At 43.6% G+C, this 14,944-nt stretch overlaps 1 protein-coding gene across 2 annotated transcripts in view; it reads left to right on the top strand.

Moving 5' to 3' along the window:
- Positions 1-14,944, top strand: part of ralgps2 (Ral GEF with PH domain and SH3 binding motif 2) — a 64,807-nt gene that overhangs the window by 23,429 nt on the left and 26,434 nt on the right. For both annotated transcript variants that reach the window (XM_080032394.1, XM_080032393.1), the window contains exons 6-9: positions 7,597-7,680; positions 12,280-12,369; positions 12,489-12,581; positions 14,026-14,152. In XM_080032394.1, the coding sequence (XP_079888520.1) occupies positions 7,597-7,680; positions 12,280-12,369; positions 12,489-12,581; positions 14,026-14,152 (394 nt within the window). The remainder of the gene's footprint in view (positions 1-7,596; positions 7,681-12,279; positions 12,370-12,488; positions 12,582-14,025; positions 14,153-14,944) is intronic.

Genomic DNA, 14,944 nt, shown 5'->3' with positions numbered 1-14,944 from the left:
TGTCCAATCAGCAGAGAGAAGAGAAGTGTTGTCATTTGACATGTGTTGTGTGTGAAACCAATCAACACAATGTTGTTGATTTGAGGTTGAGGAATTGTTGATCAATCAAAATACACAGTTTTAAGAATACACTCTCTCCATCTGCTGCTGTCTTTCTCCTTCTCTTCCACTTTACAAAGTGTCCTCCATGCCGTTGATATCCCTGTACCAAGCTGTGCTATGAGCAGCTGAGATCAGAGCTCCCACGCTGAGCCATATGTCAGTTATGCAGAAAAAGGGGAATCTTCCACATCCACACAATGCCTATTACCACAGCAAGATCTGGTTTAATCACGTACCCTTTTCTCTTTTGGAGCATTGGGCCCTTACTGTCAGCAGTCGTGTATAACCTGTGTTTAAGGGTTGGCCACTGTGGGCAGATAAAAGCAGCTTTCAGTCCAACTCCTGCGATTGCATATGTGCAACACTTGTCTTGTCTCGGTCTAAGCTGACAGCACACACCCCCCCCCCCTCCTCTGGCACGATGTCATCCCCAGAGCCACAGTTTGATAGACTTTCCAGAGCAATGTCATAGCGTAGTGTGGCCTTTTTGTAAATATTGTCTTGTGTCTTAGTAATGGAAAAGACTTGAGGAGCTTTCATCAGGGCTCATCTTTGGAATATAACCGTCTCTTCACACGGAGAGGAGTTTGGACGCCAGCCCCATTGTCTTGATTGCACAGGGCCGAGTCTCCGAAGGCTTTATGAATGCAAACATGCTCCAGTGCTCAACCTTGTTTTGAACGACCGAGAGCGTAAATCCCATAATCGTCTTATATTGACAATTGGTTCAAAGGAGACGTCTCGGCGTGCGCAGTGATTTGGAAAATGGCTCAGGTTGAAAGATTTGAAAGGGTCAGGTGCATGGGAATGTGGTTTTCAGATGGGGAAGGTGAGAGTTTTTGGAGAGACCTGTAGTGGGAGTGAAGACAGAGTTGGGGGTATGGCTGACGTAGAAACCCTAGAGTTTCCACTGCTGTTTGTCTCCTCGTAGACACATGATGGGGAAAGCAGGTGTGTGTGTGTGTGTGTGTGTGTGTGTGTGTGTGTGTGTGTGTGTGTGTGTGTGTGTGTGTGTGTGTGTGTGTGTGTGTGTGTGTGTGTGTGTGTGTGTGTGTGTGTGTGTGTGTGTGTGTGTGTGTGTGTGTGTGTGTGTGTGTGTGTGTGTGTGTGTGTGTGTGTGTGTGTGTGTGTGTGTGTGTGTGTGTGGGTGTATGCCTGCTGTTTCTCTCAGCTCACTGCCTGAATAGGAAAGTATTGAATAACTTGGTTAAATCTTTGAGTTGTGCAAGAAAGTTTTTACTGATCTAGAGCCCTTTTTTTTTTTTTTTTTTTGCCATTTGACGCACACCCTTTAAATGCCGCGTTACGTCACCAGTATCTACACGTGTACACTCCTGGTAACCAAACCTGGGCTTACTGATAAATGGAAAACACAATTGGGGTTTATAGGCATATTAATTTTGAACAAATATTTCCATTTCTGACATCGGAAAGACATTTTAATTTATGTAGCCCAAATCACAGTGAGTGTACGTTACCAGGATGTTTCAGGTTGTAAATTCCCATTTTGTAAAAAAAAAACGCTTGTGAGGGAGTCAACCTTTGATTGAAAATGACAACTTCAGCATAGTTTCATGATCCATTTGTGAACTGGTCCAGATGGGCTCCAGGTTTTTTTTTTTTTAGGAGAGTCATATTTTGACTCCTTGCATTAAAAACCACTCCATAGATGAATCAGAATCTCCATCAGATTGGTTCCAAGTGTTCGTGGCCTGTGGTTGCACTGATTGAAAAATTAAAGCCCTTTACAACCGATTTCCTGTAGATGAACAAAGCTGGCCATTCAGTCTTATTGCAGCACAGCGCATTACATGTCCTGTATCAGCAGGCTGCCATGTTCCAACTGCTCTAAAATGACAGTTTTTTCCATGTTTCCAAGGGTGCAGCAATTTCCATAATAACTGTAGGGACTACTTGAAAGAGTTGAAATGGACCGTACACCAGCTGTGACTTGGCCTGTTGGTGTCTCCATTTAAGACTTTCGTTTTTCCTCTCTCTATTAACACATCATAACTGTTTTTATACAATATGTGCAACTGGTGTAATGCACACTCTTATTTACTGCACTTATTTATTTTTTCAAGATTATTTTTAGTAGTTGATAGGTAAGGAGTTACAGAGTTGAAATGGCGAAAAAGACTGAGTTTAAATGGTATGCACTCTACCCATTGAGCCACCGGAGCGCCCTTGTTAAAGTTAAATTAAGTTAAGTCTTTATTTGTCAATTAACACACATGCAAGGTAAGTCACACACGGTAATCGAAATGTCGTTTTCGCTATCCCCCCCTTTTTTTTGTTGCACTTTTAACAACTTGTGCATTAATTCCAGTGTTGCAACTGATGAAGAAAATATTAGCGTTTGTCACAATAGCAATGAGAGGTTGATATAAATTGAGACGGTGTGAGGAGATGAGTCAAGTCTGGGCAGGAAGCATTGTTCACTCTCCTCTTCTCTTCCAAACGCCAACTCACTAGAGAGGTCTCAAGAGCCAGGTTAATAAGCTCAGAGCTGACACAGCAGACCAACAGTATCGATGCACATCTGCTTCGGATGACGTGGAAGTGACGGTTCAGAAGACGCCGCTGTAATTTACCTGTGAACTGAGTCGACCGACAAAGAGCTGCAGTTGAGCCCAGCGGTTTCCTGTGTGCAGGTGTCATTGATGAGAATTGCAGAAGCTATTTTCTAATGTTAACATAATTTATAGTGCAGAGGAGCAGACTGTTGTGTAATGTACAGCCCTCAGGTGAGTTATTGATATATTCTTTGGATGTTGGTTTGCAAAATGAAATGCCGTCAAAAAGAGGATGCGAGCGACTCTCCTTCTCATCTAAATTTATGAGCCCGGTGACTTCTAATGGCTTGTATCATTGGCTGGTTCTTTTTCTGGATTGGACAGGGCTCTATGGCCTGGATAGATCATCTGACCAGTGCAAAGTAGAGAGTACAATGATGTGTAAGAGGGAGGAACCAAGGGCAGGTGAGGAGAATTCTGGAGAAATTAAAGTGAGTAGGAGGATATTTTTTTAATTTGTGTCCCAGGGGGCCATTTCTAATTTCCTAATCAGACATGCAGCTGGATGTTTATGAAATCGAGACTGAGTGATGTAGGGCAGCTTGAGAGGGAGAGAGAGAGGTTTCGCCTTTTGTTTTTATCACAGTCATGACAACAGCCAAGTCGGTAATTTACTGACTTTGGTTGGCGAGCCTTGCTTCAGCTCTCAGGGAATAGCTATCAGATTGCACGTTACGTACCGCTGAGAAGTATGCCAGTTCCTCACGTCTGAGCACCCTGCACAGAAATCCTGAGACGGAAAGTCTCCTGTGAGATGTCGAGGACTTTGATGGAGTTTCACACACTCGGGCCCCGTTTGATTTCCAGCGTTGCCTGTGAGATAAAAAACACATTTACTCAAGTATTGTGTTCCAACAGTTAAAACTGTTTAAGTGAGACGTGACAAATGCTGATGGAGCACTTTGTAGGACCCTGTGTTCCACACATGTTGTTTTCTGGTGTAGGGTAAGGTTTGGACAATACACAGGAGGGAATTCCACCCACACTCCAGCCTGTCGGTACGATGGTCAGTGCACATATATCACTCTGAAAGGCGGAGTAAATAATGGTTTGGCATTAAGTACAGAACCCACAATGACAAGTTTTCCCTTGTCGGAAGGGATTTGGTCCAACGTTTGAGTTTCAGTTTCTAGAAAGCTGCCAATGGAATTCTCTAAGAATCTTCCAAAAAAGCAGAAACTGCGTCAAATACGCATCTGTTACCACCATTAGAGTGTGATTTTGATTAGGTTTACCGGTACTCTTTTTTGATAATATAACAGCATTTATTGCAGTAATATCATCTTAAGCAATATAATGTCTTCATATGGGAACATGTCTGGTTTTTACTGTCGTAACAATCATGCAGAGTACATGTACTAAAAGTAGTCCTGGAAAAGTCATTGTTTCCCTGGTGGTAGCAGAGGGCGCCAGGGTCTGTAGTTTATAAATGCATTTTACGGCCTTCTGTTTTCCTTTTCTGTTCTTTTGTGTTCTGCTCCTCCGCTCTGAACACAATAGAACTGGTAAATGTGTGAACCAGCAGGCACATACATTTATCATAACCTGCCAATCAGCCTGCTTAGTGTGCCTCTGTCTTCCTACAAACTCAAGTACAGATCAGTAACAGACACGACTGTGTGGGTTTTCCCTGGGACTCCATCCTGTCATCTTCAGTAAATCCATCTCCATGATATCTATTCTTGTGGCAAACTTTCTTTCTCACTCTTGCTTCCTCCCTTCCTCATCTAGCTTGTCTCCCCACCCTGTCCCTCATCTTTTCCAGTTTCCCCTCTCTTGAACTGAGGCCCCCTCCCCAATATTCCCGCGGTTCCCAACAGTTTTTCCATTTACAATCTCTAGAAAAAAACCCAAAAGGAACTGCTGCAGTATCTCACATGAGGTTATGGTTATCTCCTTCAGCCCGTTCCACTGTTACTAAGCACGGTTCAGCATGTTCTTGTTGAGCAGAGATGCTAAAATCTACACCTGGTGTTTTACCAGAGTAAATGAAGAGTGAGATCATTTCAGTGTTACGATGAATGACGTCATGGGAAGAATTCTGAACTCGAGTAACATCGTATCGTTGATCCATAAAACCCCATCAGTTGTCTACTGCTGACGATTGCAACTTGTAGTTCCCTATACATGGACCCAACTGAGTCGACACGGCCAGCTCCCAGCAGCTTCAAAGGACTGTTCTCTAATGAAAACGCTGATCAGCCAGACCAGCACGTGTACATGACAGGCGGCCCGTGCTTCGGCGGAGCAGCCCTTTTTTTACTGCAGCGTTTAATACCATCATCTCCTCTCTCCAAAGACTCAACTCTTTTCAGATGTTTTAAATGCCGCCTGCAGTTTGTACTGCTGAGTGTGAAAAGAGTCTATAAAAGCAGAAGAAAATTGAAATCCGGAGTTGTCTGGAGCAGTCCCCTGCTTAAATACACATGTGGCATTGGTTCTTACACAACTGCTAAAGAACAATGGAGGTCAAATGACTTAAAGTCTGACTGGAATGCACGGGTGGACGCTTACATTAGAATACGGAGCCCAGGTGGTCCGTTGGTGAAGGCTCAGTGTAGCTTGTTCCAATATTGCGGTCTTGTTGAGCGAGACGTCAGACCGTCTGTGTGCCTGTCGAGCGCCTACCTGGGTGGTCAGATGGTGGGCAGAGACACACAAACTCACCCGCTAACTACGTATGTAACATCTCTGTTTAATAACCATCAACCATAGCTGTGTGGAAGTTGGCGAGGAGAATGATTGACACGATGGCAGGAAGAAGAGTAGCGCTTATTTAAAAAGGCCAGATGTTAAATAAACGATGACTCTCTCTCTCCTTGGTGAAACGGGCTAGTGTCTCCTGTCCTCTCATTCAGCTCCATCCTGCCACAGGGACAACATGCTGTTAAGTCCACAGCGTTGTCTTATATAACCTTAAAGGTCACATGCTGTAATTGGATAATTTTCAGGTTCAAAATTGTAATTTGGGTTTTCATGGTGTAGTGTCAGAAACAAATTGTTATTTATCACAGTGCCATTGCTAAATCTTCTCTTTTCAGCCTCTGTCTGAAACACTCCGTTTTACAGCCCGTCTCTTTAAGCCCCGCCTTCCAAAGCCTAGTCTGCTCTGATTGGCCCTCTAACGGCTGGTTAGATTCAGAGAGTTAAGTTAGGTTGGTAATGAGGGGGCCTTATGACATCATAAGGGGAGAGAAATCTGACTGGGGTTTTTGAACACAGATTTTCAGGAAAGTGGAGAAAAAGATGGGGGGGTTTATTTTTCCTCATACTTTGGGAGTCTCTACGTAGACACACCGGGGACCCATAGTATTATTAAAAAAACATGGAAAAGTGCATTTTGCATAATAGGTGACCTATAACACTTTCATTCATCTTCTCCCCACGTCCTCCTCTTTCCTCTGCGGGTATCCTCATCCAGACTAAGGCAACATAGGCCCCGAGGCATCATCACGCCCACGCTTCATCAACGTCTGCTTTAAACATCTGTATATGATACGCTGCTTCCTCTAACGACCCAGGGACTCACGTTTCTCTGTGCTAAGGAGCCGTCCTGATGTGGCCCAGGTCAGGGACTAGTGAACGGTGGTGGGTCCAGACAGTTGGTCTCACAGGGGGTGTATTGTGTGAGAGAGAGAGAGCCGCTCGCTGCCTGATTCAGCTATTCATGCCGTAGCCTGTCGGGCTGGCAAGGATTAGGAGGAGAGAAGCTTGCACAACATTTTTCCTACTGTTACGTCAGTGTCCCCGGCCCCCGGACTGCCTGCCGGGGCCAAAAGGAGGCTCTGGGATCCCCTCGCACTGTCTGTGTGGTCTTTTTGCTTTACATCATCACTGAGGGCAGAAGCCGAGTCCAGCCTGGCAAAGAGTTTTCTGTGTTCAAGCTCCAAAATCATCTTTTTTTTTAAACAGTGAAGGGAAATAAATGGCCACCATCAGCACTGCAGCTCCCACAGCTGCTGCTACTTGTTCAAGACTGTAATCGTAGAAGCGCGGAAATAATTATGTATCGATTTAGATAATCAACTGAAAATAAATACATGAGCATTTCAATAATTCAAATAGTTCAAGTCATTAGTCAAGTACAGAAAGTAAGCAGTAGTACCATATTGATTATGAGACAATAATTATTTGGGCAGTATATTTGCTTTCATGTTATAGATCTGTGCTGTTATCTTGCAGTTTGGTTCTTCTTTTGTGCATTTCTTCCCTCTCCAGCTGTCTGTTATGTCAACACCCCACTATCATGAAGGGACACATGCATTTGCCCCCTTCTGCACAGCATACCCTCAGTCATTGCGAACATTTTGACTTTTCTGTATTACATGTATATATTGGTGTTCCAGGGCTGAACTAATAGTGACTGAATTACCATTAATGCCATTAGTTGCTTCTGGGGTTTTCTAAAGCAGCTCAAGTGTCCATTGTTAGGTCTATGGGTTTGCATAAAAACTATAGGCAGACTAAATCCTCAAAACAGTGCTCTGCAGCGCCACAACTAGTAAACAACTGCAAAAGGTACCGTTTATAATAAATAAATGTATGGGGGAAAAGACAGAATCTAAGTTTAAATTATTTTGTCATGATTGCAATTTTCCAGCCTTTAAGGTTAAATTCTTGTTCCAGTTTGTTGTCTATTCTATATTGGAATAGCTTTAATCACTGAGTGTGTTGCTGGCTGCATAGCTTTAGCTGTTTGCTTGTCATCCATTATTCTGTCTGGGCCTTTCGACTGGGTCTCGTCTCCTTCTTCCTCCATCTGCTTTCCACGCCCCAACAAATGACCTCTGACTGTTTAGTGCAATCAGTGAAATGCTGCCGTAGACATAAAAAATGCTGCGGCTTGGTGCATAATGCCAATTTCCCTGATTGTTTGTTTGAATGTTGAATTGTTTTTTTTTTGTGTTTTTTTTTTTAGGAGCTGTCGAGCTGTGGCTGGAACAAGAAGGAAAAGCACATCTCTGCTCCCAATGTTGTGGCCTTCACGCGCAGGTTCAATCATGTGAGACACACACACCGTTTGCACTTACGTCCTCAGGTCTCTCATCAAAAGGAGAGCGGAAACTGTTGCAGATTTATGAGCCTCTGTCTTCTAGGAATGGAGAGGGTCCAGCTCTTTCCCCTCGTGTCCTCCCAAGTGTTTAAATCATCACCCAGGCTCTCAAAGGGGTGGTTTATTTTGAAGCCAGGCTTGTCATAGCCGCTGCTAGTAATCTCTATTTCTCCTTCCTGTCACCTAACTATATCACGAGTCCCCAGATTAAATAGCTCTGAAGGAAGGCAGTGAAATGTGTCCTTGGTTGGACCTTGCTTCTGTCGGTGCAGAATGTGTGGGAACATTTCCTTATGAATGCAGGAGTGTGTATGGTGCCCTTTTTGAAATCATCAACAAAGGATGTTGTGAGTAACAACGTAAGGGTCAACCATGCCCTATAACCCCCTTCCAGTGCTTTTGCCTGGCTCCTTTTAAGACCCAGTTATTGCCCTCCAGTAAAAATATGAGATGATCTACCAGGAATGTGTTACTGTGGAAAGTTCTCCATGTATAGCAGTTCCCAAACGGCGATTCAAGATGGTAGCTGCACACATTTCAGCTGCCAGGAGCCAAAGGAAAATTAGCTTTTTTGGATAATGGGACTTGGATTGCGAGGCCACAGCGTCCCAGAAAGCTCCTTTAGCATGAGGCCCAAGCCATATTCCTCTTCCCTCAGCCTTTGTTTTTCTGGCCCTACGCTCTTGGAGCCAGTGAAGTAGGAGAGAAATGGCCAGTCTCTTTAGCAGACGGCACGGAGAGAGAGAGTAATTCAAAACCCATTACGATAAAGGCACGCTGATCTGTCTTGGGTTTTGTGCAGAGTCAAATTAACGACTTGCACACAGTAGTCAAAAAGTAAATGTTGTTATTCAGAAGTCATAAGAGCTGTAATAAAGAATGTATCAGATTGGAATAGACTGTATTCTTAACAGAGGGAAAGAGGGTCAGAAGACAAACTCTTGGTGTAAATGCAATGGAAAAAGCAACTGGCACCAAACTTTTTTCAATTGTGAAGATCTAACTTTGCCACAATTATTGCGTTTTGAACGGTGTCTTTTTGGGACAGCTCGAGGCCCAGGCATCAGAACCTTACAACTACTAAATGTCATGCATGCTCATCTAGAATCCAAGCCCTCATGGTCCACCTCACCCCCCTAAATGTGGAGTCACGTGTGACAAGGAGAAACTCACTTGCGACATCAAATGAATGATCTAACTGTATACAACACAACTTGGGTTGAGTTAGGTCTGTGAATGCATCTCCTACCACAGGCACTGGCACATCCGGGATCAGGTTGCACCTCAAACATGTCATACAGCTGTAGTCCAGATTCGGTGAGATCTTCATCTCCATCCCATCCATTCCTCCCCTTGGGCCATTAAATGGTTGAGCCATATAGTTATCGACTTGTGGCTGGATCAGTCTGCTTCCGTTTATTTATTATTATTGAAGCGCTGGGGCAGCTCGGCTCCATCTGGTCGCCTTGATACGCTCATAAACTCAGCCCCACTGACACAATCTTTGCTTCAGGACGTGATATGAGATCTTTAAAGATGGGATGCTGTCTGCACAACCACCGTGTCCCCGAACCATCGCTAAGTCACGCATACTCACTTTGGGAAAGCACATGTAGAGTGCTGCCAGTCTGAGTGATCTCATCGCTATGCAGCACACATGCTCTTTAATGAACCCCAGGGTACAGCGAATTTACAAAGACATGCTTTGTCCAAATCGACCTCAGATACGAAGTGAGACCACTGAGGAAGCTAAAATGAAACTGCAGCATGTTTTGCTCCCAGATTGGAATCACATGTTACAGTCAATGGAAAGTCCTTTCTACTGTAAACTGTAGATATCTTTTTTTTACCTTCAGTGGGGGAGTTGCTTTTCTACAAAAGGCCAATGACCCAAGGCAAGAAGATTAAAGTGCAGGGAAATAGAAGTAATGTATGTACCTTTGGTCCATTTCACACTTGGATCAGAATGATCCAGATAGAATTGAATCTCCACATTTGATATTTCAAGAGCAGATATGTGATCCTGATCCTTAAAAAGATGGGATATGGATTTGGTACTCCAATCCTGCCCAGAATCCAGATCAAATGTTGATTTTGGGTATTTCAAAGCTCTTAAAGTGGAGATTAGGTTAGCTTTGATAACAAAAACATTATCTGAATTATCCTGGTCCCAAGGGTGGGTTTCAGCATGGATTCAAGGTTGATGTATCTTAAAATACTTTGAAAAACCAGGACAAAACCCCACCTAGCAAAGAAATTATTTATCAGGATCTTTTGGAAAAACTGGGCCCTGGAGGTACAGTTCCTGCATAGATTGGACTTTGGTTTGATATGCAAATCACATGTTTTAAAGGAGGAATGAGTAGCTGTATTTATCTCCACTCCTCAGCTCCTTACCTCTTTGCTGAAACATTAACAAGTCTTGTGGCTCTTTCCAGGAAAAGTTACAATTTGTGCAAGTCACGAGTGCAGCGAGCACAGAGAGGCAGACACACATACAGTGGAGGAAATACAGTAAGTATTTGATCCCTCACCGATTTTGTGAAGTTTGCCCACTTACAAAGAAGTGGGCGGTCTATAATTTTAAAGCTAGGTTCATTTTAATAGTGATAGACAGAATATCAAAAAGAAAATCCAGAAAATCACATTAAAAAAATATATAAATTATTTTGCATTTCATTGAGTGAAATAAGTATTTGATCCCCTACCAACCATAAAGAAGTCTGGCTCCCACAGATTAGTCCTAGAAGGAGACAGCTGTTGGTGCGATTATTCGAAAATGAAAGAAACACAAAATGACCATCAATCTCCCTCGGTCTGGGGCTCCATGCAAGATCTCACCTCGTGGGGTATCAATGATCATGAGAAAGGTGAGGGATCAGCCCAGATCAACACAGGAGGAGCTTGTTTATGATCCCAAGGCAGCTGGGACCACAGTCACCAAGAAAACCATTGGTAACACACTATGCCGTAATGGATTGAAATCCTGTAGTGCCCGTAAGGTCCCCCTGCTCAAGAAGGGACATGTACAGAACCGTCTGAAGTTTGCCAATGAACACCTGAACGACTCAAAGAATGATTGGGAGAAGGTGATGTGGTCAGATTAGAACAAAATCAAGTTCTTTGGTATCATAGTGACTCGCCATGCTTGGAGGAAGAGGAATTCTGACTATGACCACAAGAACACCATCCCCACAGTCAAGCATGGAGGTTGAAGCATTATGCTTTGGGGGTGTTTCTCTTCAAAGGGGACAGGTGGACTTCACTGCATCAAGGGAACTATGGATGGGGCCATGTCCCACAAAAATGGGTCGATGATGGGTCTTCCAGCACGCCAATGACCCTAAAAATACAGCAAAGGCAACAAAGGAGTGGCTCAAGAAGAAGCACATTAAGGTCATGTAGTGTGGTCCAATAGATCTGTGGAGGGAACTGAAGCTCAAGCGACAGCCTCGAAACCTTAAAGATTAGGAGAGGATCTGCAAAGAGGAGTGGTCCAAATAGAGATGTGTGCAAACCTGGTCATCAACTACAGGACATGTCTGACATCTGTACTTGCCAACAAGGGTTTCTCCACCAAGTACTAAGCAATGTTTTGATAGGGGATAAAATACTTATTTCACTGAAATGATAGACCCTTCATTTAATTGTAAGTGGTCAAACTTACAAAATCAGTGACGGATCAAATACTTATTTCCTCCACTGTACACGTCATTTATAGACGCACAAGAAGCACACCTATTGGTCCAGGGCTGGAATGGAGGAATGTTGACCCTGTAGGTGAAGTCAATTCATTATTCAGGTTATAGGGATGGAGCAAAACAACTTGGGAACTATAAGAGTAGTTGAAGTGCGTAAGAAGAGAACACAGACGTGGTCATTCATTGTTCCTGGGACTGTCTTATCAGAACACAATGCCGCAGACAGATGTGGTCTTTGAAAGCCCTTCACAGCTCCGTGGCGTTGAAGCTAACTTCAAAAAACTCGTCTCCACCCGCACTCACTCGTCCTTTTTGCTTCTTTCCATTCCCTCTCTTTCTCCCCAGAGCTTAAGCACTGATTGATTCACTGACTCAGCTGTGTTTGCACGTGTAATCAGAACGTTGGCTTTAAAAGCATTCCCCCTAAAGAGACAGATTTCCGACATCCTTCTCTCGGTCTGGCCAAATGCTCTAAGCGCGCACGTTGCGGTGCGCCCTGTTGAGGAAAAACAAGCGCTTCGGAGGAAAATCCCACTGATTCCAACTTGTTACACAAGAGCTAATTTTTAATGGACTCTAATGCTGCGCTTCCGTTTGCAGTCTGCCCCATGCTCTGCTTTGTACTGCTGTGGTCATGGCTGTCTGCAGGCCTTGGCACTGGACTCAAAGCCTGGAGATTTAACAAGGCAGAACTCCTTGTCCGTCCTAGTAAATACCTGAAATCTTCCCCCTGTTTTGAAAAAAAAATAAGTAAACTGTGAGAGATAATGTTTTTAACTGGGTCTGTGTTTGGTGAGGTCAAGCGTTGCCTGTTGCCTTAATCTCTGCTCTTGTGTTTGTTTTCTAGACAAGTTTCTGGGTGGTGCGAGAGATCCTCCATGCACAGACGTTGAAGATCAGGGCAGAGGTGCTGAGTCTGTACATACGCACTGCCAAGGTACGCACCCCCCCCCCCCCCCAATGCACAACAAGACATTGTTGTTCTAATCCCTGTGAATGTTTGCATTGGAAAAACTCAAATTAATGTATGCTCTATGTACTCTAAACCCTCTTTAGAAACTGTGTGACATGAACAACCTCCACGCGGTCATGGCTGTGGTGTCAGCGCTACAAAGTGCTCCCATCTTCAGGCTTACTAAAACATGGGCGGTGAGTATATTTACCTAACTCTCAAGGCAAGTCTGGTTTATTCGCAGAGTGCTGTCAATAAACCGGGATGTCAAGCAAGATCTGTACCCGAACGCTGGACACATAAACAAAGGCTAATAAAAACTAGCACACAAGTGACATGACAAGATGGATGGCAGAGTTCAGGACTGTTTAGAACATCCATTAAACCCTTAACCTTCAGAGAAGAGCAGTTTCCTAGACTTTCATGTTAGTGCTATACCACGCCGAATTTTACACATTTTATATTAGGGACATTTTGAACACAATGTTCAATTGTAAACCATTTTATTTATTTTTTATGTAGGAAATTAAGCATCTGCATCCATTTTGTGTGTGGGGGAGAACCAATCTGTTTCAGTTTTCTCACTGAAGATGTAGAGCTTACATAATGACATGATGATGCTCTGATGTAATGGTGGAAATTTCTAATACCCGGGACCACAAAACCACAGGAGAGTCTTTTAGTCAGTCAGACACACACTCACACTCACACACACACACACACACTCACACACACACTCTACAGGTATTATTAGTACCCTCAGATCCGTAGCTCTCCAGACACTGTCGCATGCAAACAGTCTGTCTCTTCATGGAAAGATGCTCTGGCTCTGTTCCGAGTGAGTTTTGCGGTGGCCATTCATTAAGACAAGCCACAGCTAGAGAATAACACTTTTATTAGGACAACAAAACGGCATTACTAGCTGAATTTTACCAGGTGTTGACTTATTTTCCAAATGGTTAACACATACAGAATAATGGATGGTTAAAGGACTGACAACAACATTATTTATTTTATTTATTTAGTGCTCACTCAAACTAGGAATTCGTACCATGTCCAAGCACTTTTGAGGGCTTAAGGCTAGTTAGTTTGACTCACCGGATGTTTTAAATAATTGCTGCCAAGGGGTTGTTCGTCTGATGCGGAGGTGGAATGTTTGCCTCAAATTTGGCCAGATGAAAATATTCCAAAACAATGTGATTAAACACACTTGAACCCAAACCCGCGCATTTTCAAAGCATGACAACGTCAACCAATGTGTGTCGTTTACTGACGTGATGACATATAAGCAACAGCAATCATGTCTAGGCTTGTATCTTTAGAACAGTTTGAGTGCAGGCCAGGCCTGGCCAGCGGGGTAAGAGTGAGGGGGGGGGGACAATCGTGCTTAAGCATGGCAAGGATCAACTGGGCCAATGTGAGCGCTTCCTAAGGCGTACTTGCATTGAACACAGTCAGTCTGATCCGGCTATGTTTATTTTTTCTGTCTTTTTGCTGCTGCTGTTATTAAAGCCTGTGTGTGTGTGTGTGTGTGTGTGCATTTCATATTTTTATCATTTTATTAAGTGCAGCAGAATGAAGGCGACCTAAATTAAATCATTGTATGTCCTTTCTCTCTCTCTCTCCCTCTTTACCTTCCAGTTACTGAGTCGGAACGACAAGGCGAAGTTTGATCGGCTCGACTACTTAATGTCCAAAGAAGACAACTACAAACGTCTGAGAGACTACATAAGCAGCCAGAGCATGGTGTCCTGCATACCATACCTAGGTAACAGACACACACACTCACATATGTTTAATGGGTCTCTGGCTATCCGCTTCTTATCTTTACGGGCTGTTTACGAGCCAAAGAGGTCAATCTAAGGTGTCTGGTGTCATCATCTCCATGGATTATTATCTCATGGATTTTTCAGTGCCTCAGTCACATTTTATTGTGTGTTGAAGCTCTCTGGTAATTCTTTCAATTGGCCGCTTGTTCCATTCTTTAAGCGTGTGCCAGTGATTCATTTCCCTGGGCTTTCATGTTGCTTGGTTTCGTCGAGTGAGGGTGAGTGCGTTTTGGACATACTCTCTTTGCTCTGACGTGGACTGTCGCAAAGTTCTTTTTAGCTGGAGCAACCACATGAATCAGCGAGAAATAAAGAGAAATGTAACTTTTCTCCGTCTTTTCTTAAATATTTACCTCTCCTCTTTCTCTGGCTCCGCAGTATGACAGCACACAGGAATCCCTCATGAGTTTTGCGCAGAAAACTCTCACTGTGATCTAAGAGCGTTGTGCACGCGGACACACGTTTGTGGGTTTTTATTGCTGTACTGTTTGTTCTTGTTTTGACTTTTTCTTTGGTATCATAGCTACTGCTGTGCAATACAAACTTAGACGCTCAACAATGTACAAACAAAAATGTGAGCAATCTGTTAGTCATTAGAGGAACCTTTGAACACCCGTTCTCCACAACACACTCCCGTCATGGAAGTCTGGAAATAATGAGAGACCATGAGACAAATGGCGAGATAATGCAGTGAACCTAGCCCCAACCAAGCATGCATTTGCCACATTAAC

Source organism: Ammodytes marinus (genome assembly GCF_949987685.1).
Source record: "Ammodytes marinus genome assembly, chromosome: 8".
Taxonomy (NCBI): domain Eukaryota; kingdom Metazoa; phylum Chordata; class Actinopteri; order Uranoscopiformes; family Ammodytidae; genus Ammodytes; species Ammodytes marinus.
The sequence above is the reverse complement of the archived record's forward strand: the minus strand, read 5'-3'. Positions and strand labels throughout refer to the sequence as shown.